This window comes from Zalophus californianus, chromosome 4, assembly GCF_009762305.2.
Source record: "Zalophus californianus isolate mZalCal1 chromosome 4, mZalCal1.pri.v2, whole genome shotgun sequence".
NCBI classification, from domain to species: domain Eukaryota; kingdom Metazoa; phylum Chordata; class Mammalia; order Carnivora; family Otariidae; genus Zalophus; species Zalophus californianus.
The window spans coordinates 180317558-180344429 of record NC_045598.1 but is presented as its reverse complement, the minus strand read 5'-3'; the positions used below and the strand labels follow the sequence as shown (position 1 = coordinate 180344429).

The window sequence follows — 26872 nt, the reverse complement described above, 5'->3', positions numbered from 1 at the left end:
CTTCAATTTCCTAATAAATAAAGAAAAATATATACATGTGGACAGAGAGGTAGATGCCCCCTTTTTATATATTTTTTAATTCTTTATTTAAATTGAATTTAGTTAACATATAGTGTATTATTAGTTTCAGGGGTAGAATTTAGCGATTCGTCAGTTGCATACAACACCCAGTGCTCATTACATCACATGCCCTCCTTAATGCCCATCACCCAGTTACCCCATCCCCCCACCCACCTCCAGCAACCCTCAGCTTGTTTCCTAGAGTTTAGCATCTCTTACAGTTTGCCTCCCTCTCTATTTTCATCTTATTTTATTTTTCCTTCCCTTCCCATACGTTCATCTGTTTTGTTTCTTAAATTCCACATATGAGTGAAATCATAAGGTATTTGTCTTTCCTTGATTGACTTATTTTGCTTAGCGTAATACCCTCTAGTTCCATCCATGCTCCTTTTTTAGATGCTCCCTTTTTAGATCAAAGGTGGCATACTCTACACACTTTTCTCTACCTTGGAGACTAGTCCATCAAAGTATAGAAAAACAGTTTTCCCCTTTTTTTTATAGTTTATTGAACCAACAAAATGAGCACCCGGGTTGTTTCCAGCTTTTGTTATTACAAATTCTGCTGAGGGAGTTATCTTATGCCTCTGTCTTTCCATATTTTTACCATCCACTGAGACTTTCACCTAAGACAAAGGAAAGGAACTAGCTGAATGTTTTAAGCCCTTGAATTCAGGACATTTAATCATGTGTTTGGCCATGCAGCATATTGTCCATTTTGACAGTTAAAGACTTGGAAATAGGGATGCCCGGGTGGCTCAGTCAGTTAAGAGTCTGCCTTAGGGTCAGGTCATGATCCCAGGGTCCTGGGATCGAATCCCACATCAGGCTCCTTGCTCAGTGGGGAGCCTGCTTCTCCCTCTGCCTGCCACTCCCCCTGCTTGTGCTCGCTCGCTCCCTCTCTGACGAATAAATGAATAAAATCTTAAAAAAAGAACAGACTTGGAAATAATGGCGTCCCCAAAACTGTCGTAAATATGGCTTAGGAGATTCTTTAGAAAGGAAGCTGTCTGCTCTCCAGTGCAGGGAAACTAAGACAAAGGGGAACTAATAATGTGTATTGGGTACCTACTGTGAGCCACGTGCCTTCTCTGTAACTTTCTAAGTAATTCTTCCAGTCCCACGTGCTCATTATTAGTGTCCATCCCAGTGGTAGAGATGAGGAATCTGTGATGAAGTCATGAGTCCAGGTTACAGCATTTGAATGTGGGACTGGGACTCTAAAGCACATTTGTGTCATAACTTAAAATCCACAATCCTTCAATTCATTTCTTCTTGCCTAGTGATAAAGAGCTCAGACTCTGAAGTTGGACTCTGGAGTTACCTCCAGTCCTGGCTTCCCCCACCTCACAAGTGTATGACTTTGGTCAAGTCACTCAGCCCTGTTCGCTTTGACTTGCTCATCTGCAAAATAAGGGTTGATAATGATAGCTCCCTATCAGGGTTGTTGTGTGAGAAGGGAGTGAATGGATGTATATTGGTTAGAATAATAGCTGATACATAGCAAGCACCATCTAAGTGTTAGCTGGCTTTATCATCGGAATTTATTTGTGGAGTCAACAAATATTGACGGAGCGTCTCCCCAGCACTGGGCACAGTGCTCCAGGGTAAAGATATCGTTGAGCAGGTGAAGGGACTCCTGACCTCACAGTGCCAACAAACTAGTAGACAACACAGTCATCCCCAGATAATCACGCAATCACAAAATCGTAGGTGCCTTAATGGTAGGAAGGGAAGGTACATAGCCCCATGGAGTCTAATCGCCGTCCCATCTCTGGGCATCCGCATGCTCAGCTCAGGCTCTGTTTTGTTTGCGAAGGGTTCCAGAGAAGGCTCCCCCACTGCGTACCTGAGCCCGTACCCCGAGATCTCACCTGTTCCTTCTCTCTCTCTCTCTCATGCACGGCAGCTGGAGTACACAGCCCGCCTTGACTTCCTTTGGCGAGTACAAGCCAAAGAGGAGATCAATGAGATGAAGGAGCTGAGGGAACACAATGAGAACATGCTCCGGAACATTCTACCCAGCCACGTGGCCCGCCACTTCCTGGAGAAAGACCGAGACAATGAGGTGAGCCCAGGCTCGTCTGGCTGTGAGGAGGGGTGGTGGTGGTAGGGGTGTAGTTGGGCACACTGGCCTGGAGCTCTGGGAGAATCCCCCTGCCCTCACATGAGCCCCCGAGAATAGAGACCATGCTACCCCAGAGTGCCAGTCCACCCAGACTGCCTGGCTCCACCAGGTCTACACAGGGCCTTCCCAACCCCAGGTACCACATCTGTAAGATGGACTTCATGTGAGCTCCATCCCGAGACTAGATTGAAATTTGAGTTTTATATACATCTGTGCACATGTTTCTGTGTATCCATAGAGTGGGATCTCCAGTGTCTCTCCCTGTGTGTGTAAGATGTTACTGTTAATGTTACTTGCTGATATGCTGAAGACATTTGAGTTTGTGACCCTTGCCTGAGGGTAGAACTAGGAGAGACCCCCCCGCCCAGGTCCGTTTCCCACCCAAGCCACCACAGCAAGATCAGTGGAAGAGAAGTAAAGGCAATGAATAAGCTGCTGCTTGAATAATCTTGATGCATCAAGACCCTGGAGGTCTCCCAGATGCACATCCAAGCACTGCCCACCCTCCTCGACAGACGGAGTTCTCTGGAATCAGCTTCAGGCCTGCTTTTCTCAAGGCCCCCTGAGGTTGGGGGCTTTGTTGCAAGAGCTTCTTGACAAAAGCCAAGAAAGCAGAGAGACTTGTGCATCCGCCATGACCACCAGAAGGAGCAGGTGAAACACTGGAGCCCTCAGAGGAAGAACTGGAAGAGAAATGAAAAGAAAGCTGCTTTTCAGTTGAAACAGCAAAACAATGAGGTATCTGGGACCAGGGGGCAAGAGCAAGAATTTACTGGCTTTATCCTGAAAGGAAGGAAAGCCCCCAGAGATGCTGTCATCAGCTGTGGTCCAGGCCAAACCTCCAATGAGCAAAATAAATGACAGATTCGGCCTTAATCATAGAAGACATGTTCAATCCAATGTCTTGTCATGCTTCTTTGAGGTGTTAAATATTTAAATAGTTCACAGTTGACCAGGCTTAACCACAAAGTTTTGACATGGCCTAGAGAATGTTCACTCTATAAATAAGCATTTACAGAACACCTGCTGTGTTCTGGGCACTGGGCACTATCTCAGATACTGAGATAGGCAATTGATGTAAATGATCTTTGGTTCTAGTGACGGTCTTAAGAGGAGAGTTCATCACCCCACGCTATTGACGAGGACTCAGGGGCTCAGAGAGGGCCATGACATGCCTCCCTGTATGGAGGAAAAGCTGTGAGACAAATCCAGCCCCGCAGATTTCTTCCCTCTGTGCTGCACTGCCCCCACCGTGCCTCTGGGGGTTTGGCAAGACTAGCGTGTGTGTGTATGTGTGTGTGTGTGTGTATGTGTGTGTGTGTGTGTCAGAGTAACATGAGAAGGGATGACAGAGGAAGAGGCAGGAATGTTGTAACCTGTGGGAACTCCCAATAACCTGTTTTGTTATTGTGAGAGGCATTCTTAGCTTCTCTTCTTGCTACAAATCTGAACTATGATACGAACGTCTAAAAGGTTGAGGTCTAGACATTTTGAGTTTGGGGCCCAGCCTCCACGAGGCCACAACACTGCTCACAGATAAGAATGATTATCCCCGTTTCATAGAAGAAGAAAGTGAGGCTCAGAGAAGTAAGAACACAAAGCTAGTGAGTAATGAGCTTGAATTCACACCCAGGTCTGTGCAACTTCAAAGCTAAATCTTGTGTTTTGTCCCATGTTGCTGTTAGGGCCTGAGCGGGAGAGAAGGGACAGCAGTGACAAGCAATGACTCAAACCATCTAAACACAGGGTGGTGGACAGTTTTGCCCCCTGGACATCCTGTCCGGTTGGTTCTGGCTGTGTCACCCCACATATGTTCTGGAAACTTCTGCTATTCCCTGGACTTTTGACTTAGATTAGTGCTCACCACCCCAGGGCAGGTACTTTCTCACAGATGAGGCCCCCTGAGCTGGGTCATCAGTGTCGGCAAGCTATGGCTGAGTCCCGGGAAGCCTACTTGCTCCTTGTAGCTTTTTTAAGACCTGCAGAAAGGACACTAATAAGGGCAGGTGTCCCGGGTGCTGCAAAGTGCATACAGCACAAATTCCGTCTCTGCGCCTTGCCAGCTGTGTGACCTAGGGCAGCTTACCCAACCTCTCCGAACCCATTTTTTTCCATCAGATTCATGAGGAAATAATTCCAATCTTGCTGACTTTAGCGTGAGAACTCAACTGAGTAAGAACATACGAAGTGCCCAGCGAAGCGTGGTACCAGGTGGGTTTGGTATAGAAAATCTGTGTGGTATTCTCAAAAGCTTGATGCCCTAGATTCAATCCTGGCTTCTCTTCTCACTACCTCTGGAACTGAGCAAGGGATGAATCCCCCTGGACCTCACTTTCCTCACCTACAAGGTAACAGTTCTTTGCAACTTGCTCCAGTTGCTACAATGTTTCCATGAATAATTATGCATAAAACATCTAAATGGTGCTTGGCCCATTTTAGGAACACACTGGGTTGTTGCTATTGTTTTTGATAAGGGTGAGCCATCATTATATTTTCGGTTCCTTTGCAATCTCAGCCCCCCACCCACCGACTCATTCACTCATTCACTCAGCAAGGATTTATTGAGGGAAACCATGTACCAGGTGTCATTCTAGATCCTGGGGGTCAAACAGTGAACAAAGAAGAAGAAGAGTCCTTGCCGATATGGACCATGCGTTTTCATGAGCAGATAGACATGAACGTGAATAAATACACAGGATAGTGCCCAGTAGTGATCAGTCCTCCTCGGACAGAAGAAGCTGAGTAAGAAAACAGAGTAGGTGAAGGGGGTGGGGTTGACACCGGAGGGTCTCTCCAAGGTGGGGGTGTTCACACAAACCTGAGGACGCTAATAAAGTCAACCGGCCCCAGACATTGTTTCTCCTCTGCAGAGAGGTGGCTTAACTCAGTAGAAGAAACACAGGACCTGGAATCAGGCAGGCCTAGGTGCCCTGGGCCAAGAGCTGGCTAAGTCTTCATCCTGATACCTGGGCGGAGCCGGGAGTGTGCATATGCTAAAAACCCTCTAAGAAGCCCAGACCCAGAGGACAATAGAACAGTAATAGCTTTACTATATTCATCAATCCCTCCCCAGTTTACAGTGCTCTTGTGTTCTTTGAGCCCAAAATAGCAAGAAACAGATGGCATACTCAAAGCAGTGGACTGGGGAGAGTTGAACAATGGGGCTGTCTTTAAAGGTGTAGGCAGGTGGCTGGCACTTTTCCATACCCGCCCCCCAAACCCTTCACCTCCTTTGTGTGCAGCACAAATTCCATCTCTGTTATTAACTAGCTGTGTGACCTAGGGCAGCTTACCCAACCTCTCTGAGTACATCTCCTCATTTGATTCATAGGAAATAATACAGACCTTCCTGAGTCGATGTAGGAATTAAATTGGGTGAGAACACATGAAGTGCCCAACACAGCCCAGTGCAAGGTGGGTTCGGTACAGATAGGCCACCTGGTGCACCTGAAAGCCCACTGCCCTGGGTTTGGTTCCTACGGCCACTTTCTTCACCAGATAGCATCTGACAGAGAGGACTGAGCCTCCTCCCACCCCAGTCCCACCCCTCCAACCCCTAATAGGATGTAGCAGAGTCAAGATCTGAACTCAGGTCATAGGTCTTGAAGTTTATGCACTGAGAAACCCCCACCAAAGGTCCAATCAACCATCCATTCAGAAGGACTTATGGATCCAGTTTCCAGTCCCAGTGACATTTATTCCTAGGCATTATCCTGATTATTATTGTGGTTACTGGGGTGATGGTTGCAGTCATGGTGTTTGCTTATTAGCATTAGTAGCAGCCCCAGCAGCATGGGCTCTGGAGTCAGACTGCCTGGGCGGGCATGAAGTCCAGCTCTGTCTCTCAACAACTGCAGGTCTTGGGTGAATTATTTAATGGCTACGTGCCTCAGTTTCCCCACAAGTACACCAGGATCTTAACTGTATCTAGCTCCTGGGTTGTGAACATTCCACACGGTGATGTATGTGCAGCCTTCTGTGTCAAGCTTGTCATGCAGGAAGCGCTCCATGGACGTAGCTGACATTATTAGCATTGTTTGTGTTGTATAAGCAATCAGACCATTCCAGTTGTTGGCAGAGGCTGAGAAGTAAAACTAAGAACTGAGAAGTAAAACTAAGGCTGGGAGGAGCTAGGATTTGTGAGAACACTCAAGCAGATAAATGATTGATGAGAAACCCCTGGGGACCCGCCTTTATATCACAGCAGCATTTATATATCACCAGGCAGAAGTGGGAGGCAAGCTGGCCCACTGGGTCATTATGGACTGGGTTTCAGAGGGCTCTGATAGGGTTTTCTCTTTGTTTTAAAACAGAAAATAGAAATAATGGGTGTTGTGGGCTGAATTGTGTCTCCCACAATTCATATAAGTCCTAACTCCCAGTACCTCTGGATACAACTGTATTTAGAGATAGGATTTTTAAAGAGGTGATTAAGTTCCAATGAGGCCATTAGGGCAGGTACCTAATCCACTCTGACTGTGTCCTTATAAGGGGAGATTAGGACATACACACACCCAGAGGGGAGACCATGTGAGGACACGGGGAGAAGACTGCATCTCCAAGTCCAGGAGAGAGCCCTGGGGGCGGGGGGGGGGGGGGGAACAGCCCTGCTGACCCTTGATCTTAGACTTTATAGCATCCAGAACAGTGAATCAATTTCTACGTTTAAGCCACCCGGTCTGTGGCACTTTGTGATGGCAGCCTGAACAAACTAATATAATATGTAATAAACAGATTTTTTTTCCTCCAAATCACAGCCAGTTGGAGGAGTCGGATAAAACAGAGAATCAGGCTCTTTCCGGGGTATCACTCCATTGCTCAAGGCCAAGGTGAATGGCCACCCCTTGAAAGCCACGTGCCGTGGCTCTGCTCCTTGGCCACGATCTGCGCTCCCCACACCCTGCCCAACCCAACCCAGGTCAGCCAGTCACCACCAGCCTGTGCTTTTTTGGACGAGGTCTAGTGAAAGTACTCACTCAGATTCATCCACGCTTGAAGCTCAAGACTCATTGATCTTGAATCAGGGTCACCATCTTTCTCAGACCGAGGGCACGAAAGCCAGAGGAGACAAGCCCAAGTGTGCAGCGTGGGGAGGGCCCTGGAGGTCCTCCAACCCTGGCTCGTCCACTGCTAGTGGTGTGGTCCAGAACAACAGCTTAACTCCTCTCTCTCTCTCTCATTTTCCTTATCTGTAAAGTGGCAGTAAGAATCAGTGCCTGTTTCACGGGATCATTGCAAGGATTAAATCACTGAATTCCTATGAAAGCGCTTGGTAAGCTTTGATGTTTCCTGCAAAGACCAGGGAGTAATTAATTCCAACAGGTTAGAGCATTACCTTGTACCAGATGCTATAGACAGCATGCATGATAGTGCAGGCATCCAAAAAAATATGAACTGGATGGTTAGAATGCACTAAGATGAATGCATGGGGTCTTTGCCTCATGGAATTCCATGATAAAGGAAGAGACAGACAGTAGGTGATGATGCAGGCAACCCGGGCGCTGCCACCACACTGTGCTCAGCCTCCTGGCCCCAGCTACGGGTCCGGGAAGGTTCACAGCAGATATGGTATCTACGTGGCTAGTGAAGGCAGAAAACAAGCATTAGCCTGGTTAAGGAGGCTAACTTCAAGAAGGAAGGACATGTCCCGTCAAGGGACAGACAGTAGGAATCAAAGCATTCAAGTGTGAGAAGTGTGTGTGTGTGTGTGTGTGTGTGTGTGTGTGTGTGTGTGTGTGTGTGTGTTTGGCTCTTCCAGAAGCCGACCTTGAGAAAGGATTTGGTTGAACGTCATTCGCTTGGAGATGGTTCCGGGAAGCCAAGGCAGGCAGGCAGGAGAGTGGGAAGGGAGGGAAGGGCTAAATGAGGCATTATCAGACTAGTTACCTCTGTGGGGCACTGGAGCTCCATCCCACTGGGAATTCGGGGACATGTCGATAGCATACCTCACAGCAACCTAGCCCAAGGAGTGAAGGAGCTGAGGACTCTAAGGCAATTGCCATCAGTCACTGGTTGAGAGCAGCTCCCCAGGGACATTAATTTCCTGGAACAGTGAGCCCGCTTCTCACGGGGCAGAGTGCCCTCTAGTGGTCAGAGAAAAGCTCCATGCAAAGCAAGGCAAGGACCCACAGCTGGACTTCTGGGAGAGAAGCAGTCAGTCAGGACATCTGCAGCATCTGCTACCGTCCTTACACAGGAGTACAATGCTTCGCTGTTTCTGGAACATGAGGTCTGATGCAGGGAATCGCAGGCAATGAGGCTGAAGAGAAGGGTGGAGGCAAGGGCATGCATATATGAATATATGTCATGCTGCTGTGTTTGAGCTTTATCCTGCGGGCAGTTGTGGGCCACTGCAGGTTTGAAGAATGGGAGAGGCATGGTCAATATTCTGTCTTTAAAAGATCACTGCGGACACCATGGGGAACATGCCTCGGGATGGGACAAAACAAGTCAGGGAAGGCAGTGTGGGGAGGAAAGTGGGTAGCCCTGATAAATAGCAATGGCAGAAGGGGCCGAAAAAAATACTTGAGACAAAAAGAAAGCCAGCAGAACTTGGCAATTTACTGAATCCAAACATGATGGGGAAGAAGGCTGACGTCAAGGCATCTCTGAGCATCTCTAACCTTGATGACTCAGCAACACTGTGCCACCCACTGAGAGCAGGTTTAGGTGGAGAGAAGGTGCATTTGGGTGTGGCATATATAGCTTGAAGAGTATGAGGACAACCCAGCTTGGGACCCAGCAGCTGAGAGCCTGAGAACAGGAGCCGACTCGAAGACAGGAGTTCAGAAGATGTCCCACCTGTATGTTGGTGAAAGGTGGAGAGTAAACGAGACGGCCCAGGTAAGTGTGTGAACTTTGGACCTGGCCGTGGGTCAAGGACAGAACCACAGCCATCACCAACATTTCAGATGGAAGGTAAGCCCCAAAAAGGCATCTCTGAAGGAGCCAGGCATAAGGAACGCAAATGCGGCATCACTGAAACAAGGAAAGTCAAGAGACTCGTGGTCTTGGGAGGGATGACCCCACCGACCTGCATAGTGTCCCGGAAGACATGAACCGATACCCATGCCACGTAGTGATTTTTTCTTTCCACTTTGGCCGGCTGTCTGACCTGCTCCAGAGTCACTTCATCACAGCCTGACATGTGAATGAACACTGCCAGGGTAGGGACAGGCCGTGGAGGGAACTCATTTGGGAAGTTTGGCGCAAAGAGGAAGAGAGATGGGTGAATGGTCACAAGTGTGTTCAGGTTCCAGGGGGTGTCATACTACTGAAGAAGTTAGAAGCAGGAGTTGTCAAGACATCTGGTAGAAACGTTGACCTTCAGCAGAAGGAAAATGCAGTCTGCAGTTGAAACAAAAGGGATGAAAATAAATATGAACATAGGAACAAGTATGAGTATTGGAACAGTGCTGGGTCACTGCCAAGAGGCTCAGTTTTTGCCACAGACTTAAGAGATGAGATCAGTTCTTGCGAGGAATCGAGTGGGGGGTGAAGTTAGGGACAGTGGTGAAGGTTTGGACTCGCTGCTAGGAGGACAGAAAAGGAAGGTGACCAAGGTCAAAGGGTGTGCAGTCAGAACTCGAGGCCCAGCCGAGGCTGAGGACCATGAATTGTCAATGGCCCCAGTGCACATGGCTACCGTGTTGACATGACAGTGTCAGAGCCCCGTTCTCTGTGCTCTCCGTGGGCACCTGTGAATGGGTGTAGGTGCACGTGCTCACGGGGCAGCATCACTGCAGAACCTCACCTCTGATGACCATTTGTGGCTCCCTCTGTCTCCCCATGCAGGAGCTGTACTCTCAATCCTATGATGCCGTCGGAGTGATGTTCGCCTCCATCCCGGGGTTTGCAGACTTTTACTCGCAGACTGAAATGAATAACCAAGGAGTGGAATGCCTGCGCCTGCTGAATGAGATCATTGCTGACTTCGATGAGGTAAATCAAAGCCTCAGAAACCTACAGTCTCCAGTGGGCATCCCTGTTGTCCTAGCATCACGTTCGCTGTGGCAGTAGCCATGGTTGGTACTCACAGAACCCCAGGCTGCAGTATGAACACAAACATGTATTAGCTAATTTAAGTACCACATGAGATAAACACCATTGTTTTTCCATCTGGGAGATCGACATCAGAAGCGTCAGTGAGGCCGGGTAGTCTAACCCAATGGCAAACAACCATCATATGGCAAAACCAGGGCTTGATTGGAGGCCACTGCTCTGCAGGCACTGGCATCGCAGAGACTGGGCACTGATGGGGACATTTCTCCATCTGCTCAACGTGCCAGAGATAAAACCATGAATTCGCATTTGGTCGAAGACCTAAACACAAGTATACACGTGCTCCAGATACTGCTTTCTCCTTTTAGGCTCCGTGAGTGTAAAGAACACATGACATGGGGGGATATACTCATACGGCACTGTATTTACATTAACAGATTTGGCAGGAAAGATCCTCCCCCACCCCAATCTTCTACCTTCAAGTAAGGCACCATTGTCCATCCATTTGCCCAGGCCTGAGAAGGGAAGCGATTCATCAAGAAAATGTTAGGGAAGAGGCCATGTAAAGATGGGGGTTCAGCTGAGGTCTAGCCTCCTAGCCTGATCCCTGGGGAGCTCAGGAGTTTAAGTGGTACCACAGAGTTGTTTCAAGCTGAGGGAAGGGGGCCAAACTTTTGTACACCATGTTGGTCAGCCATTGACTGTGGGTTGCCCCTTGAGGGGGATGGTTGCCTCACTTCCCAAGCATTTCCAGCATAGGGGCTCCCAGTGGCCCAAGGCAGTTCTCCAGAAAAGGGTACAGCAGTGCATTGTCAGCAGCCAGACCTCATGGCATTCTTGAGAATGGCCTCATAAAGGAGATGAGCGTGGGGCACCAAGAGCATTTGCAACACCACTCAGTGTCCTCTCTCTCGATCCCCAGGTTCCATTTAGCTACCGGGTCCTGTGGGTTCCTTCTTGATGACTCTTTGGTCTGCCCCTTCCTCAGCATCTTCTTGCACTTGGCCATCTTACTTCTCCCCTGGATGGCTGCGGCATTCCCTAGTGCCCCTTCCGGTACCTCACCTCAGCCATCACCAAAAGCACAACTATCTTTTCACAACCCCTTGAAACCGAAAGGCCATCAGTGGCTCCCAACTCCTTGTAAGGTCACCTGAGGCTTTGCACTTGCTGTCCTGTACCCTCTCTGGCCTTACCTCCCACTGCGTGCCACCCGGCCCCCCACCCACCGTCCAGCGGCTTACAAGCCTTTACGCCCACCAGGCTATTCCACATTCTGCTCTTTTTGCCCAAAATTGTACCATCCTCACTATACCCTGTTCTGTCTCCCTCAACTGCATGGCCAACAGAAAACCTAATACTAAACAAGCCATTCAAACATCATCTCCATGGAACACTACATCAAAAACTAATGATGTAGATTGAACTCGAGTTGGAAGAGGCGAGTCCGGTCTCAAAATGGAGGTAAAACCGCCGCCCGGTCGCCCCCAGCCCGACTCCGGCCGTCGCCGCCGCCGCCGGGGGGAGGAGGGCCATGATCCAAAGGAACCAGAGCAGTTGAGAAAACTGTTTATTGGTGGTTTGAGCTTTGAAACTACAGATGATAGTTTAAGAGAACATTTTGAAAAATGGGGTACACTTACAGATTGTGTGGTGATGAGAGACCCCCAAACAAAACGTTCCAGGGGTTTTGGTTTTGTGACTTACTCTTGTGTTGAAGAGGTGGATGCAGCAATGTGTGCCCGACCACACAAGGTTGATGGGCGTGTAGTGGAACCAAAGAGAGCTGTTTCTAGAGAGGATTCTGTAAAGCCTGGTGCCCATCTAACAGTGAAGAAAATTTTTGTTGGTGGTATTAAAGAAGACACAGAAGAATATAATTTGAGAGACTACTTTGAAAAGTATGGCAAGATTGAAACCATAGAAGTTATGGAAGACAGGCAGAGTGGAAAAAAGAGAGGATTTGCTTTTGTAACTTTCGATGATCATGATACAGTTGATAAAATTGTTGTTCAGAAATACCACACTATTAATGGGCATAATTGTGAAGTGAAAAAAGCCCTTTCTAAGCAAGAAATGCAGTCTGCTGGATCACAAAGAGGTCGTGGAGGTGGATCTGGCAACTTCATGGGTCGTGGAGGAAACTTTGGAGGTGGTGGTAACTTTGGCCGTGGTGGAAACTTTGGTGGAAGAGGAGGCTATGGTGGCAGAGGTGGTGGCAGCAGAGGTAGTTATGGAGGAGGTGATGGTGGATATAATGGATTTGGAGGTGATGGTGGCAACTATGGTGGTGGTCCTGGATATAGTAGTAGAGGAGGCTATGGTGGTGGTGGACCAGGATATGGAAACCAAGGAGGCGGATATGGAGGTGGTGGTGGAGGATACGATGGTTACAATGAAGGAGGAAATTTTGGAGGTAACTATGGTGGTGGTGGGAACTATAATGATTTTGGAAATTATAGTGGACAACAGCAGTCAAATTATGGACCCATGAAGGGGGGCAGTTTTGGTGGAAGAAGCTCGGGCAGTCCCTATGGTGGTGGTTATGGATCTGGTGGTGGAAGTGGTGGATATGGTAGCAGAAGGTTCTAAAAAAAATTCAGAAGAAAAGGGCTACAGTTCTTAGCAGGAGAGAGAGCGAGGAGTTGTCAGGAAAGCTGCAGGTTACTTTGAGACAGTCGTCCCAAATGCATTAGAGGAACTGTAAAAATCTGCCACAGAAGGAACGATGATCCATAGTCAGAAAAGTTACTGCAGCTTAAACAGGAAACCCTTCTTGTTCAGGACTGTCATAGCCACAGTTTGCAAAAAGTGCAGCTATTGATTAATGCAATGTAGTGTCAATTAGATGTACATTCCTGAGGTCTTTTATCTGTTGTAGCTTTGTCTTTTTCTTTTTCTTTTCATTACATCAGGTATATTGCCCTGTAAATTGTGGTAGTGGTACCAGGAATAAAAAATTAAGGAATTTTTAACTTTTCAAAAAAAAAAAAAAAAAACTAATGATGTACCCTATGGTGACTAACATAACGTAATAATAATAATAATAATAATAATAATAATAATAAAGGAAACTATGCAGAAAAAAAAATAAACATCATCTCTACTTTTGACACCTCTTCTAATCCCCCTTCTATCTAGGTAAATGTCATCACTCCTATTTTGATGAAAAACTTATACTCTGAAACCTTTCATCACAGAACCTAAAACCCTTCAGTGTACAGATCCACCTCCCCCATTAGCCATGAAGTTCTGGGGCAGAAACCCATCTTATTAATAGAGGTGTTTACCACGTGTTGCCACAACTGCAAAATAATTTCAATATATAACATTCAGTTGGTACTTATCCCTCAGTAAAACGCACAGAGTAGGAATTATTAGCCTTCATTTTATAAATAAGCAACACTGAGGCTCTGGGGCACCAAAAGAGCCCAGGCTTTGCCACCACTAAGTAGCACTGCCACCATTTGAACCCGGGTCCACCATCCTGTTTTGGTTTTTAACCATTAACTGACGTTTATGGTTCCAGTTTTGTAGTCAAAAAGACAACAGTGGTCATTTTAGTCGTTATAGGGATGGGGGTGGGGATCGAGGTAAGTAAGACACAGTCACTTCTTGTTTCCATGGCTTCACAGCCTAGTGAGGGGCAAGATAACTGAATCACTTCCACAGGAGATGTCAGGGCTAAGTGTACTCATACAGAGGGCCTTGCACTGTGGAGACTGGAGGGTGACTCCATGATAATAGTACCTTTATTCCAGCTCTTTGTGGCAGGCCATACTCTCATAAAGGTAGAAATTATACTCTTAGGTATCTTGGTCATTTTTTAAGATTTTATTTATTTACTTCAGAGAGAGAGCACAAGCAGGGCAAGGGCAGAGGGAGAAACAGACTCCTCGCTGAGAAGGGAGTCCGATGAGGGCTCTACCCCAGGACTCTGGGTTAGGGTTAGGGCTGAAGGCAGACGCCTAACCGACTGAGCCACCCAGGAGCCCCAACTCTTACGTATCTTGTTAAGACCTCAGGGACTAGCGCTGTGCCTAGAACATAGGAGATGTTCATAACAGGTGCTTACTAAGTATTTGCTAAAGGGATCAATCAATTAATTAATTAATGGGGGACAAAAACAAGCTGGAAAATAGCAAGGTGAAGATAAACTAGTGTAATCCAAAACATATCTTTAAATTAAAAAAAATTAAAATAACTGTATTTAAAAAAAAAAACAAAAAACAAACCCTGACTGAAGGTTGAGCCATCAGGCTGTTTTATTTTAAACTCTATAGTCCCCCATCCCCCAAAAGTACTCACAAGCATGTATTTAAATTGTAATAAATCAATATGAAGTAAATTTGCATCTCCATGCCCCAATTTGTAGACACCTGGTATCTTACAAAAACAAGACAGCGCCCCTCTTGGTAGAGGTGGGTTTTTGCAGAGGAAAGTTGGATTGGCTAGGTGAGGGGGAGATTGATTGGTCCAGGAGCTGGGTTTTAGACCAGGAGGAGGAGAGGAGGAGGAACTGGAGGAAAATGAGAGAAGAGAGGAGGGCAGAGATCAGAGGGAGAATCAAAAAGAAGACGTCGGAGAGGATGTGGAGAAAGGGGAACCCTCTTACACTGCTAGTGGGAATGCAAACTGGTGCAGCCGCTCTGGAAGACAATATGGAGGTTCTTCAAAAAGTTAAAAATAGAACTACCCTGTGACACAACAATTGCACTACTAGGTATTTATCCAAAGGATACAAACATAGTGATTCGAAGGGGCACCTGCACCCCAGTGTTTATAGCAACAATGTCCACAATAGCCAAACTATGGAAAGAGCCAAGATGTCCATCAACTACATCAAAAACTAATGATGTATTGTATGGTGACTAACATAACATAATAAAATAAAATTTTAAAAAAACAGATGAATGGATAAAGAAGATGTGGTATATATATGCAATGGGATATTACTCAGCCATCAAAAAGAATGGAATCTTACCATTTGCAATGATGTGAATAGAACTAGAGGGTATTTTTTTTAAAGATTTTATTTATTTATTCATGAGAGACAGAGAGAGAGAGAGAGGCAGAGGGAGAAGCAGGCTCCCAAGGAGCAGGGAGCACAATGCGGGACTCAATCCCAGGACTCTGGGACCACGACCTGAGCCGAAGGCAGACGCTTAACCATCTGAGCCATCCAGGCACCCAGAACTAGAGGGTATTATGCTAAGTGAAATAAGTCAGAGAAAGACAAATACCATGTGATTTCACTCATATGTGGAATTTAAGAAACAACATAGATGAACATAGGGGAAGGAAAGGAAAAATAAAATAAGACAAAATCAGAGAGGGAGACAAACCATAGAGACTCAACCCTAGGGAACAAACTGAGGGCTGCTAGAGATAGGGTAACTGGGTGATGAGTATTAAGGAGGGCACGTGATGGAATGAGCCCTGGGTGTTATAAGCAACTGATGAATCCCTGAACTCTACCCCTGAAACTAATAATACAGTATATGTTAATTAAATTAAATTTTAAATTAAATTTTTTTAAAAAAGGAAAGAAGGGGAGGAAAGGGGAAGAAGTAGAAGAGAAGGGGCAGGAAGAGGGAAGAGCATGCAGTCAGCAGGAACATTCCATGGCTTGCCCACCCCGAGCACTGTCAGCTTTCCCCATGTGGGTCCTTGGGACACCCAGACGTGCCTTATTCCTCTGTGTCAAGAGAGACCCTCCATGTTCTGCCCTGGCTAAGCTCCAGCCAGATGCTTCGTGCTGACTTTAGTAACAATGCTGCTCTTCTTGCTGATAAAAGTACCACGGGAACCTGGGAGCGTGTGACATTCATTCTTGGCTCAGAGGAAAGCAGGACATTGCATGGAGCACATGCTCCGAGACTGGGTTTGCAATAACCCAATGACGGGGCTCCTCTCCCCACAGCCCCTGCTTTGTTGAAGGCCAAAGGGTGCTCCCACATCTCGGCACTCTGTGCGGACAAGCGAAATAATAAAGGGGCTGATTAAGACCCGCATTATGCCCCCAGATGCTTTTAGCTATATGGCCGATACATTTGCTGCATGGACATTCGATGAAATAATGAAGCCTCTTGCTGCCTTCTGATTGACTTCTGAGGAGGAGGCAGTTTTTCCTGGGCCTGAAGTTGGCCCTTGGCCAAGTCGTTCCAAGAGAAGAGAGGAAGGAAGAGTGCCCCCTCCCTGCAGGAAGCTGGGGAAAGGCAGTTGTAAGGAGGCAGAGAGAAGGAGATGGGCAACCGAAGACATTCCAAGATCCCTGAGCTAATATTTTAACAGCCGCAGGGCTGCTAAGAGACCAAACAAACCTGCTTAGTGGTGGGTGAAGGCAAATGTCAGACATGATCCGAGGCTGAGGATGTGCAGGATGCACCAACCACTTCCTTTCCTGGGTGCAGTTGGTGGAATCTTCACCAGGGCAGAACAGTGGCTTCAAGAAAAAAAAATAATAAACAAAGGATGCCTCAGCTGTGAATCAGGCTACACATACACACACACACCCCAAAGCAAATCACAAAAGCACCTGCCAGTTTTCCTTGTTTCCCAGAAGAATTTCTCTCCAGCTAGAATTTTTCATGTTTTCTTAGCTCCAGAATAATTTTGAGAGGATGCCTGTAGCAAGACATGTGTAGAAAATCCATCTCGTCTTCTTGGTCTGACCCACCTGTTGCATGAGCCCCTGAGCATATTGTAGTCTTAAAGGGAGACAGAGAGTTGGAGAACCAGAAGTTTTATCTAAATACCTGCCAACATAGGGGAATAAGAGGCTATAACTTAGCCCTGGGAGCCAGGGAGGTTTGTGTTTTGAACCTACATCCTCCATTCAGGGCTGGCTTCATGGATGTGTGGCCTGTGTGGGGCTGGTAGTGAGACACAATCAGAATCTGGGTATCTTTGAAGGTGAGCTAAGGATTTCCTGAAAGGTTGGATGTAGATTATGGTGTTTTTATCCAGAACAACTGGAAAAGTGGAGACACCGTTAATCAAGATAGCAGGTGGGTAGAGGACCAAGGGTGTAGTTTTGAGAATGGCAGGCGAGAGATGCCTCTGAGGCCCGTAACGGGGATGTCACTGAGCAATTTTGTGCAGAAAGAGTCTGATGGTCAAGGGAAAACACATACATTTAGGAATCTTCAGCAAAGAGATTGTGTTGAAAGCCATGAGCCATCATGAGATTGCAAGGGAGTAAGCTATTTTTTTTAAAGATTTTTTAAATTTATGTAGTGGGGGGAGGAGCAGAGGGAGAGGGAGAGAAGGAATCTCAAGCAGACTCCCCACTGAGCATGGAGCAAGACACAGGGCTCGATCCATGACTCTGAGATCACAACCTGAGCCGAAATCAGGAGTTAGCCATTTAACTGACTGAGCGACCCAGGCGCCCCGGGGAGTGAGTTAAAATAGAAAAGAGAAGAGGTCGGAGGCCTGAGCCTTTTAGCCACCGACACCATGAGTTAAGGAAGATAAGAAGGAACTAGCAAAGGGGACTGAGGAATTGCCAGTGACATGGAAGTAAAGCCATGAGTGGGCAGAAACCACGTGCGTGGGAAAGGTATCACAATCAACTGGTCAGATCCTGCTGATGGGCCAAGCAGGGTGAGGCCAGTGGTCATGCAACGGGAGCGGTCGTCACAGGTCTGGACAAGAGTAATGTCAGTGTTAAGGGGGGACTCGGGATGCCAGGTCTGTAGTGGATTTAGAAAAGCACAGGGAAGGATTTAGAGGCAATGAGGAGAGACAACAATTTGAGGATTTTTATAGCAAAAGAAACGTGGTGTCCACAAGGACTTTTCTTAAGATGAGAAAAATAACCACAGCCCTCTTCTTACTTCTCTGAACCTACCATGCATTCTCCCCAACCTCCGGCCCTCATTCGTGTTGTACCCTCTGTCCGGACGCTCCCCCCAACCCTTTCCATGCCGCCAGCTTCCCAGCACACAAAGCCATGCACCCGCCGCTGAAAGACCTTTCCTTCCTTGCTCTTAAAAGTGAAGCTAGAAATCACTTGCTCAGGGAAGTCTCCAGATGTTACCAAAATGCTCCATTCTCCTCGTTCCTACACCCTGTATGTTTCCATCATGCACTTTACTAGAATTGAACGAGGGCATGTTTTGTGCGATTATTTCTTTAACATGTGATCCCGCCCCTGCCTGGGCTGTCAACCCTCTGATGGCTGGGACCTCCCGTCTTGTTCATGAGACATTGCAGAAGATCAATGGATAGTTGCTGTATTAGTTACTACTGCTGCTGTAACAAATCACCACCAGTTTAGTGACTCCAAATGACAGAAATGTATTATGTTACAGTTTGGAGGTCAGAAGTCCAAAATGGATCTCACAGGTCAAATCAAGGTGTCAGCAGGGCTGTGTTCCTTCTGGAGGCTCCAGGGGAGAATCCATGTCATTGCAGCTTCCAAAGGCCACCTGCATTCCTTGCCTTGTGGCTCCTTCCCCCATCTTTAGAGCCAGCAGTCACACCTCTGACTCCTGCTTCTGCCCTCACATTGCCTTCTCGACCTTTCCTGCCTCCTCCTTTCACTTATAAGGATGCTTGTGATTACGTGGAGCGCAGCCAGCTAATCTAGGGAATCGTCCGATCTCAGGATTATTAACTTCATCACATCTACGAAGTCCTTTCTGCCATGGAAGGTAACATCCACAGGTTCCAAGGATTAGAACGTGGACATCTGTTCGGGGGAGTAGAATGGGAAGCCACAGGAGAGTAGAGTTTTGCTCAGAGTGGGGACATGATCTGACTTGCCGTGGAATGGATCTCTCTGGCTGCCGGGCTGGGAGGTGAGGGAGGGAGCAGGTAGGTCATGGTGGTACAACAACCAGGTGTAAGCCAACAGTGGCTCAGACCAGGATGCTGAGAGCAAGTGTTAAGATTCCAAATACATGTTGATGGTATAGCCAAAAAAAATTTGTTCACAGATTGGGGAACATTTGTGATTTCTTTTTTGAACCAATACAATAACCATTTATTTCAAAGATTCACTGAAACAGATCTACTCCTTAAAGAGTATCTGGGTGTGCCCATCGTGGCGCCTGGCACTTAGCAGGTGCTCAGTAAACATATGTTGACTGCCTAAAGGCATGATTCTCAGAGAGAAAAGTAGCTGTCTTGAGGATGCTAAACCAGGCAGAAGTAGTCCTCATTGTGAGCTGGGGGCCTGCTTCAGGAAAGCAACCCGTCTTCTGGAAGAATAAACACCAGGACTAATATCATTGCTTGGATTTATTTCAGCTGCTTGGCGAAGACCGGTTCCAAGACATTGAAAAGATTAAGACCATTGGCAGCACCTACATGGCCGTGTCAGGCCTGTCCCCTGAAAAACAGGTAAAGCAACTCCTTGCACACAGCCACACCGCATCACAGGCACCTCACTGTTTTCATGTCGCTGAAGGCAGTGAGGCCACTGTCACCAGGCTGCATGCGAACTGGTGGGGAGACGATCTGATGAACTGGATATTCCAGTCATGTGACGTACATTTGCTCCTGTGGGAAGTAAGGTCTACTGGATGTAACGACGCTTCGTTATGATTGAGAAACCTCTAGGCGCCATTCTGAACCTCGTTGTTGACTTGATGAACAAAATCAGGGCCAAGAAATACCCTGGCTATGACTCAGTTGTGGGTGGTTCCAAACCCCTGATACCAGCCTGTTTTCTTATTCTTACAGTATGTAAGAATAATAGCTCGCACTCTTTTGAGGGCTGACTGTGGGCCAAGCACTAGTGTCAAGTAGGAACACTAGCATCTACCTTCCAGCGTTAGTGGATGAGTTACCTGAGACCTTGTCATGCTCCCCATGCAAAAGCCTACATGGATATGAGTCTGAGTTCCTGGGAAGAAGGAATCCTCATTTCTTCCTCTCATCCTTCCTTCGCTTGCTTTCCAACTAAAAACCTAGAAACATTCCACAAGCAGCTACCTGGGAAGACACCCACACTAGTCATTGGATGCCCGTGCATGGCACTCTATAGCAGGGTCCACAAAGTACAGCCTGCCTGCCAGATCTGACCCACCATCTGTTTTTTGTCAACAAAACTTTATTGGAACACAGCCATACCCATTTGTTCATAGTTTAGCTTTGGCTCCTTTCAAGCTAAAATGGTGGCATTGAGCAACCGTGACAAAGCCTAAAATATTACTGTCTGGCCCACCATGATTCACCAACCTCTGCTCTGGAGGGGCACAAAGTGCTTTTACATACACAATCTCATGCAATCCTTGGGAGGCAGGCAGGACATATATGTGAATCCCCATTTTATAATTGAGGAGATTGAGGTTCAGAGAGGCCCAGAGGCTTACTCTGCTCTTCCCTCAGGAGTTCTGTGAGCAAATGTCTATATGAAACATCCCTTGAACAGACGGTGTGAGCACTTCAAAGGAAATATACAGATTTCCCAGCACCTAAACACATACACACCGTCAGTGTACTCAGGAATGCATGGTGCATCAACCCGACAGGACAAGTGTAGATGTGGGGAAAGGAATATGATGAGCCACACATATTACACTCGCTTCAGCAAATCTCCCGTCATCCCGTGTTTTGGGGACGCTGCTGACTTGAGTGTACAGGGGCTCACATACCTGGTTATCTCCATCTCAGGGACGCGCAGGTGGGTTAGGACATAGGACAGGCCCCTGCTGCAGAAAGGCTCACGTTCACCACAGTGAATGAATTCTTCTCTACCCTCTGCTCCAGCAATGTGAAGACAAGTGGGGACATTTGTGCGCCCTGGCCGACTTCTCCCTCGCCCTGACCGAGAGCATACAGGAGATCAACAAGCATTCCTTCAACAATTTCGAACTCCGGATTGGTGAGTAGCCGCCAGAGGTGTGGCGAGTGGGGGGCCCCACAGAGCTGGCTGGCCTGGCTCCATCAGACCCTCCCATGCCCTGGGCCATGGGTAGCTTTCTCCTGAGAAAAGCAGCAGGCTCAGTGTGACCTTGCCAAGGACAGGGACAGCAGCAGCTCAGGCCAGTCTGGCCTTCTCACTCAGGGTGCTGGAAGCCAGGGAAAGATGCTGGCCTGTGTGCAGAAAGACACAGCAAACACTACACCCTAGCTACCTTTCTTCCAAGTTACTTGTGCGGTACCCCACCCACACAAGGCCCTGTTGAGGGAGAGAGCTGAGTCGTCTTTCATTTCATTCCGACTTCATGTCATCTGATGCTGTTGGTCAGGGAGCTGCTCCCTGGTTCTTCTGGATAATGCCTTAAAGCAAAAGCAGGATTTGAGTCCTAAGGATGTCAGATGCTATGTTGCTCAAGGACAGAGAAAGCGTTTTGGCTCTTCCTTGGCCACACAGCTCACCCTTCCTTGAGCTTAGAGACACCCTGGAGCAACGCAACAGTGCAACTGAAACCATAGCAATGTGAATAGTGACCTTTTATAATGTGTATAATTGTCAATGTCTTCGGCATCCCTGCTGATTCTCGAAGGCCTCCTCCAGCAAGGTGTGAAGGCCCCGGCTCTAGTCCACATTCTCGTTCCATAGTGGGTCAACTCAGGCCCAGAGAAGGGGAGTAATAACTTACGATCACACAGCCAAATGGCCACTCAGGCAGGGGCTCCAGGACGTCAGGACAGACCAGTGATGTTCTGGCTGCCAGGCTGCAGGTTAACACAACCTTCGCTGCAGTGTTCGGATTTTAGATATCCTCTGGCCAGCATGTCATCTGACTGACTTAGGTCTCCCTGAGTAGCTTTCAAGAAACAAGGGTGAAGAAATGCCAATATCTGACTTGTCAGATCTAACAAATGCCACGAACCTTTGTTCACCAAAATAAAAAGAAGTCCTTTTTTATGTTTTGGATCTATGGCTGGGATGTTCGGGGCTTGTTCCCACATGTTCCATCAACCCTACATGTCCTTTCTGAAATCATTGACCACACACTTGAACCAGGACTAAAAAAGCAGAACATCAACCCTGAACAAAGCAGGAGATGTCGCTGGGGTCAGGGCCGACCCTTGGTGTGAAATCTCAGAGTGCTGGCGTCGTTCAGAGGTTAGAAGATCATTTTCCCGACTTTGCTGGGCATCTCAGTTTGTGTTTGGGGTCCGCTGCGACCGGCTCTACAATGTTGGGCAGGCCATTTGAACCCTCTGAATGCCAGTTTCCTCATGTGCAAGCTGGGCATGATATTATTTACCCCTGCTCCCCGCCCCGCACCCCTGCCCCCACCTTGCAGTAGTAACGTGGAATCAGATGGGGTAATGCCTGTAAGGTGCTCTGCAAATCATGGAGAGATCTCCATCACTGTAACTCCCACACGGTCTGAAAGGTCTGCTTCTCCGATTTCTCAGTCACTTCTATCTGATTTTGTGTGGGGCTGGGAGGGGTTTGCTCTTCCCCCTGCCTGGAATGATTTAACCCAGATATCTGCCTGGCTTGTCCTGTCACTGTCTTCAGATGTCTGCTCAGAAAGGCCTTCCCTCACCACCTCCTCCAAAATGTCCCCTCCCACCTCTCTCTCCCTCTAACCCAACTGGTTTTTCTTTATAGCCTTTATGATTCATTGATATATTACTTTTTTTTTTGTTTCTGTCTCTCCCCAGTAGAAGGTAAGCTCCATGAGGGCTGGGGCTATGTCTCTTTTCTTTTCCACCATTTCCCCCACGCCTGGAACAGTGTTGGTCCCGGGCAGGGGTCTAGTCAGGTAGAATACATGAGAAATTCTAAGTCTACTACAAGGAGACATATATGCCCACCAACATGATTAGTGAAATGTTATTATTCCTAAAAGAAGGCTACATTTCATGAAAGAGGAGTCACTGAAACTGTCTTCAAAGGTATTTGCCAAATAAACGGTGGGATTGGGCAGACATGATAGTCCAAGCAGGGAGATGGGCCGGGACAAAGGCACAGACGTACTTCATGGCCGGCAGGTGAAGGCAACTCTAGCACTTCGGGGTGGGTACAATGCAAAGAAAGGTGAAGGGGAGAGTGGTGGTGAAGGCGGTTGACAAAGCAGGCAAGAGCCAGAATCGAGAGGCCATTGGCTGGGGTTCCAAGGCCCATGGGCATCATCCTATAGGCCAAAGGAGCCATGGCGGTGTTGAAGTGGGTTGGAACTCAGTCAGATGCACCCCAGCAAGAGCCCTCCCGCTCTGGCAGTGGTGTGAAGGATGGTTTGCAGGAGGACAAGGCAGGGGACGGGGAGGCTGGTTGGGAGGCTTTTGCCATGGACCAGGGAATGATGCTCAGGACCTGGACACAGACAGAGAAGGAAAAGTTCTACCCGAGCTCTCAGAGTACTGTACCAGAAGAGGCTGGAGGACACCGAATGTCCTGACTCCTGGTCCAGTGCTCCATCTGTCCTGGCAGCCACGATAAGTCTGTGTCCATGTGAGAATAATAATAATTTCCTCTCTAGCCCTCCCTGGTTGTCAGGCACCATGCCAAGGCCTTACTTCCATCATCTCGATTCATCTTCTACTTTGAAGATGGGAAGTGAGGTCCATGTAGGCTAAGGAACGGACACAGGCCACACACACAATGAGTGACTGAGGCGGGATCTGGGCCCTGCAGTTTAAGCACAGAGACCACCCCCTCGCTGGTCACTGTCCCAGGCTGGGGTACAGCCACCTCAGTGATGTCCCTCTTCTCTCACCTCTTGTTCCTTTGGTCACCTGCAGGCATCAGCCACGGCTCGGTGGTAGCTGGCGTTATCGGCGCTAAGAAACCACAGTATGACATTTGGGGCAAAACTGTGAACCTGGCAAGTCGAATGGACAGCACAGGGGTCAGCGGCAGGATCCAAGTCCCCGAGGAGACCTATCTCATCCTGAAGGACCAGGGCTTTGCCTTTGACTACCGAGGGGAGATCTACGTGAAGGGCATCAGTGAACAGGAAGGAAAAATCAAAACGTACTTTCTGCTGGGAAGAGTCCAACCCAACCCATTCATCCTGCCCCCGAGAAGACTGCCCGGGCAGTACTCCTTGGCCGCGGTCGTCCTGGGCCTTGTCCAGTCCCTGAACAGGCAAAGGCAGAAGCAGCTCCTCAACGAGAACAACAACACGGGGATTATCAAGGGTCATTACAACCGGCGGACTTTGTTGACACCCAGCGGGCCAGAGCCTGGAGCCCAAGCCGAAGGCACCGACAAGTCCGATTTGCCATAAAAGCATTTTCTTTGTGTTTCTTTTTTTGTATTTCTTTTATATATAAAATAAATATACTAATAAAAAGGTTTAATTTTTTTTAGAACAAGGATGGTTTCGTTGGTCTTTGGCTATACTAATTGAAGATAGGGGTTGAGTTTCTCTTCCATCACAGACCTTTATTGACCACCTCTTATGTACAAGTTTCTTTGGGAAGCACAGATAAATAAGGTCCGGTCCCTGACCTTGAGAGGCTCACAGTTGAGTGTGAAAGAGGGACGTGTAAACAGACATTCAACACACCTGCCATTTATTGAGCTCCTGTGGTGTGCAGGGCCCAATACCCAACTCTTTACATAATGGCCTCATGTAATCCCCACAGTACCTTGTACTTCCCTTCAACCAGCGTATATTAAGCACCTACAATGTGCCTCTGCTTCCCTAAGCTCCAGAGAAATCCTGGCAAAATCTTGCCCTCGTAGAGCTAGCATTCAGGGTGGGGATAATAGATCATATTCCTATAAACCAATACATAAATGGTCTACTTCCAGTTAGGGGTAGAGGCAATAAAGAAAATCGGGTAGGACAATGGGGATAAAGAATTGGGGGTCAGGGAGGCTATTGAGCTGGAATCCACAAAGAGCTTCTTTGAGGCCTTTGTTTTGAAGATTTGCTTTAAACGATGAGAAAGAAGCACCCTGGGAGAAAAGTGAAGGGGTCAGAAAGAATCGGAAAGGCCCAGAGGTGGGATCAAGCCCATGCGACCTGTTGTAGGAACAGTGACAAGGTCATGGGCTGGGAAGTGGTTACAGGTGGATTACACCCTATCCTGGGAAGACTGCATCCTACGCCCTCCTTCTCCCTTGACCTCAAAGACTCCCAGGAAAGTTTCGTGCAGGTGAGAGAGCTCAGAAAATTAAAGGATTTTTCCCAGATGGTGTAGTTGCTGAACTAAGATCAGAACTCTCTCGGTCAGTCAACACTGACCGCTGTCACAGGTAACTCCCACTTTAGTGGCCAAAACACGAGATTTCTCTCATTCACATCCTGTTGGACAAGTCGGGTTGGGGGGGCCTCCATGCCATGATTTCAGACTTAACCTCCTGCCACTGGGGACGTAGAGTGCTCTGCTTGATCCTCTATGTCCAGCCAGCTGAAGAGAAGACAGGAAGGAAGGGGCATCGCTCAGAAGGTCTTAGGCACCCAGCCTGGAGGTGGCACATTCTTGCCATAGCTCAGTCACTGGCCCCACTCACCACAGGAGACGTTAGGAAAAGGGCTCTTCCTGTGTCACACTACTAAGAGGAAAAATGTAGTGAGATGCATTATCTCTTCCATAAGAATCTACACTCGTGTAAGTCCATCTTTGCAAACACTGAGCTATTCCGGTAAGTTCTGTGTTGGAGGAATGTACAAGGTTGAAGTAATGGAAGGAGAAGTATGAAATCCCAACCATTCTCTAAATTCTTGACTCTTAACAGCAGGCCATTTAGAAGAAACTTAGGTCCAATGGACACGCTCTGAGGGAAATACCTACCTGATGTATCTCAGGTGAGAACCCCCCCTGGCAGAAGAGAGACTATGGTATCCACAGAAGCACAAAGCAGGGGAGTGGGGAAAGGGGCTTGAATGCCGAGCCATGTTTGGAATGACCTTTGCTCTCAGAAACTATACAGGTATCAAAGAAATACACGAGGTCCCAATGGAGTGAGAAGAGGGTATCAGGTGAAAACCTTTGTCAACTGTAAAGCCTTCCAAACACCAGGCTTCATTATTACCTCTGCAGACCGAGAAAGCCTCCAGGTTTATTCAGTGCAAGTGGCTGAGGACATTTAAACAAAGTCAAGCTCAGTGCGTGCTGAGACTTGGAACCACAGGAAGGAGGGGGGAAGCTGAGTTCAGCTGGGCTGGGGACTCGGCAAACGTCCCAGCAATGAGTCCAGCCTCAGTGATAGCCATCAGACTCTGACAGCACAGCATCCCAAAGACAGAGGAAACTTGATGTGGGCCATCAAACTTTGGTCTGATCCACAGCGCAGGGTCCTTCTGGAATCTATGGGCTGTGTTCAGCAGAGGCCCCAGGAAGCAGACAGCTGTGGGGAGGTGGATTCAGCCCCAGGGAGAGAGTTTACCAAGCACAGACGTTATCCCTAAACTCTGAGCTAGGACTTAGGACAGAGTTCCTGGACTGGAAGCAGAATATGGTCCTAAGCAAGATAACTGGGAAGAAACCAAGGTGGGAAGCATCGGGCCAACCCCAGGCTTGTGGATGCTGCCAATTTGGGGGTGATGGTGGGGCTGCTGCTGTCAAGCTTCACCCAGAACCTGCCCCCGGTTCAGTGATGACAAGGCCTGAAGTGAAACAGATGGAGGTGGTGGGGACCCCATCCTGAGTCTGGGAGGTGTGGCTTCCTTCCGGGCTCTCTCAAACAGAGGGGCAAGGGGGCAAGAGGGCAAGATGGTGCCGAGAATCTTCATTGGATCATCAAGAACCCTGCCAGGTGGGCATCTGGCCATCTGCTCTTATACAGCCCCAAAACACTGAGTCCCTGCCCCTGGC

The 26872-nt window shown here is 47.9% G+C and overlaps 2 protein-coding genes across 5 annotated transcripts in view; both read left to right on the top strand.

Annotated features, from left to right (window-relative positions):
• Positions 1 to 24355, top strand: part of ADCY8 (adenylate cyclase 8) — a 228624-nt gene extending 204269 nt beyond the window's left edge. For all 3 annotated transcript variants that reach the window (XM_027615225.2, XM_027615216.2, XM_027615207.2), the window contains 5 exons: positions 1967 to 2125; positions 9980 to 10126; positions 19445 to 19537; positions 20909 to 21023; positions 23846 to 24355. In XM_027615225.2, coding sequence (XP_027471026.1) covers positions 1967 to 2125; positions 9980 to 10126; positions 19445 to 19537; positions 20909 to 21023; positions 23846 to 24333 — 1002 coding nt within the window. In that variant the 3' untranslated portion in view covers positions 24334 to 24355. The remainder of the gene's footprint in view (positions 1 to 1966; positions 2126 to 9979; positions 10127 to 19444; positions 19538 to 20908; positions 21024 to 23845) is intronic.
• LOC118356926 (heterogeneous nuclear ribonucleoprotein A3-like) lies at positions 11600 to 13185 on the top strand. Of its 2 annotated transcripts, XM_035727344.1 has the most exons (2): positions 11600 to 11650; positions 11717 to 13185. In XM_035727344.1, the coding sequence occupies exons 1-2, from the start codon at positions 11645 to 11647 to the stop codon at positions 12776 to 12778; spliced, it is 1068 nt and encodes a 355-aa protein (XP_035583237.1). In that variant the 5' UTR covers positions 11600 to 11644; the 3' UTR covers positions 12779 to 13185. The 2 variants fall into 2 exon arrangements, with proteins under 2 accessions (XP_035583237.1, XP_035583236.1); XM_035727343.1 differs by having other exon boundaries at positions 11613 to 13185.
• Positions 24356 to 26872: the final 2517 nt, after the last annotated feature.

Coding starts and splice junctions, on each gene's coding strand:
- LOC118356926 (XM_035727343.1), top strand. CDS start 11,645: ATGGAGGTAAAACCGCCGCCCGGTCGCCCCCAGCCCGACTCCGGCCGT.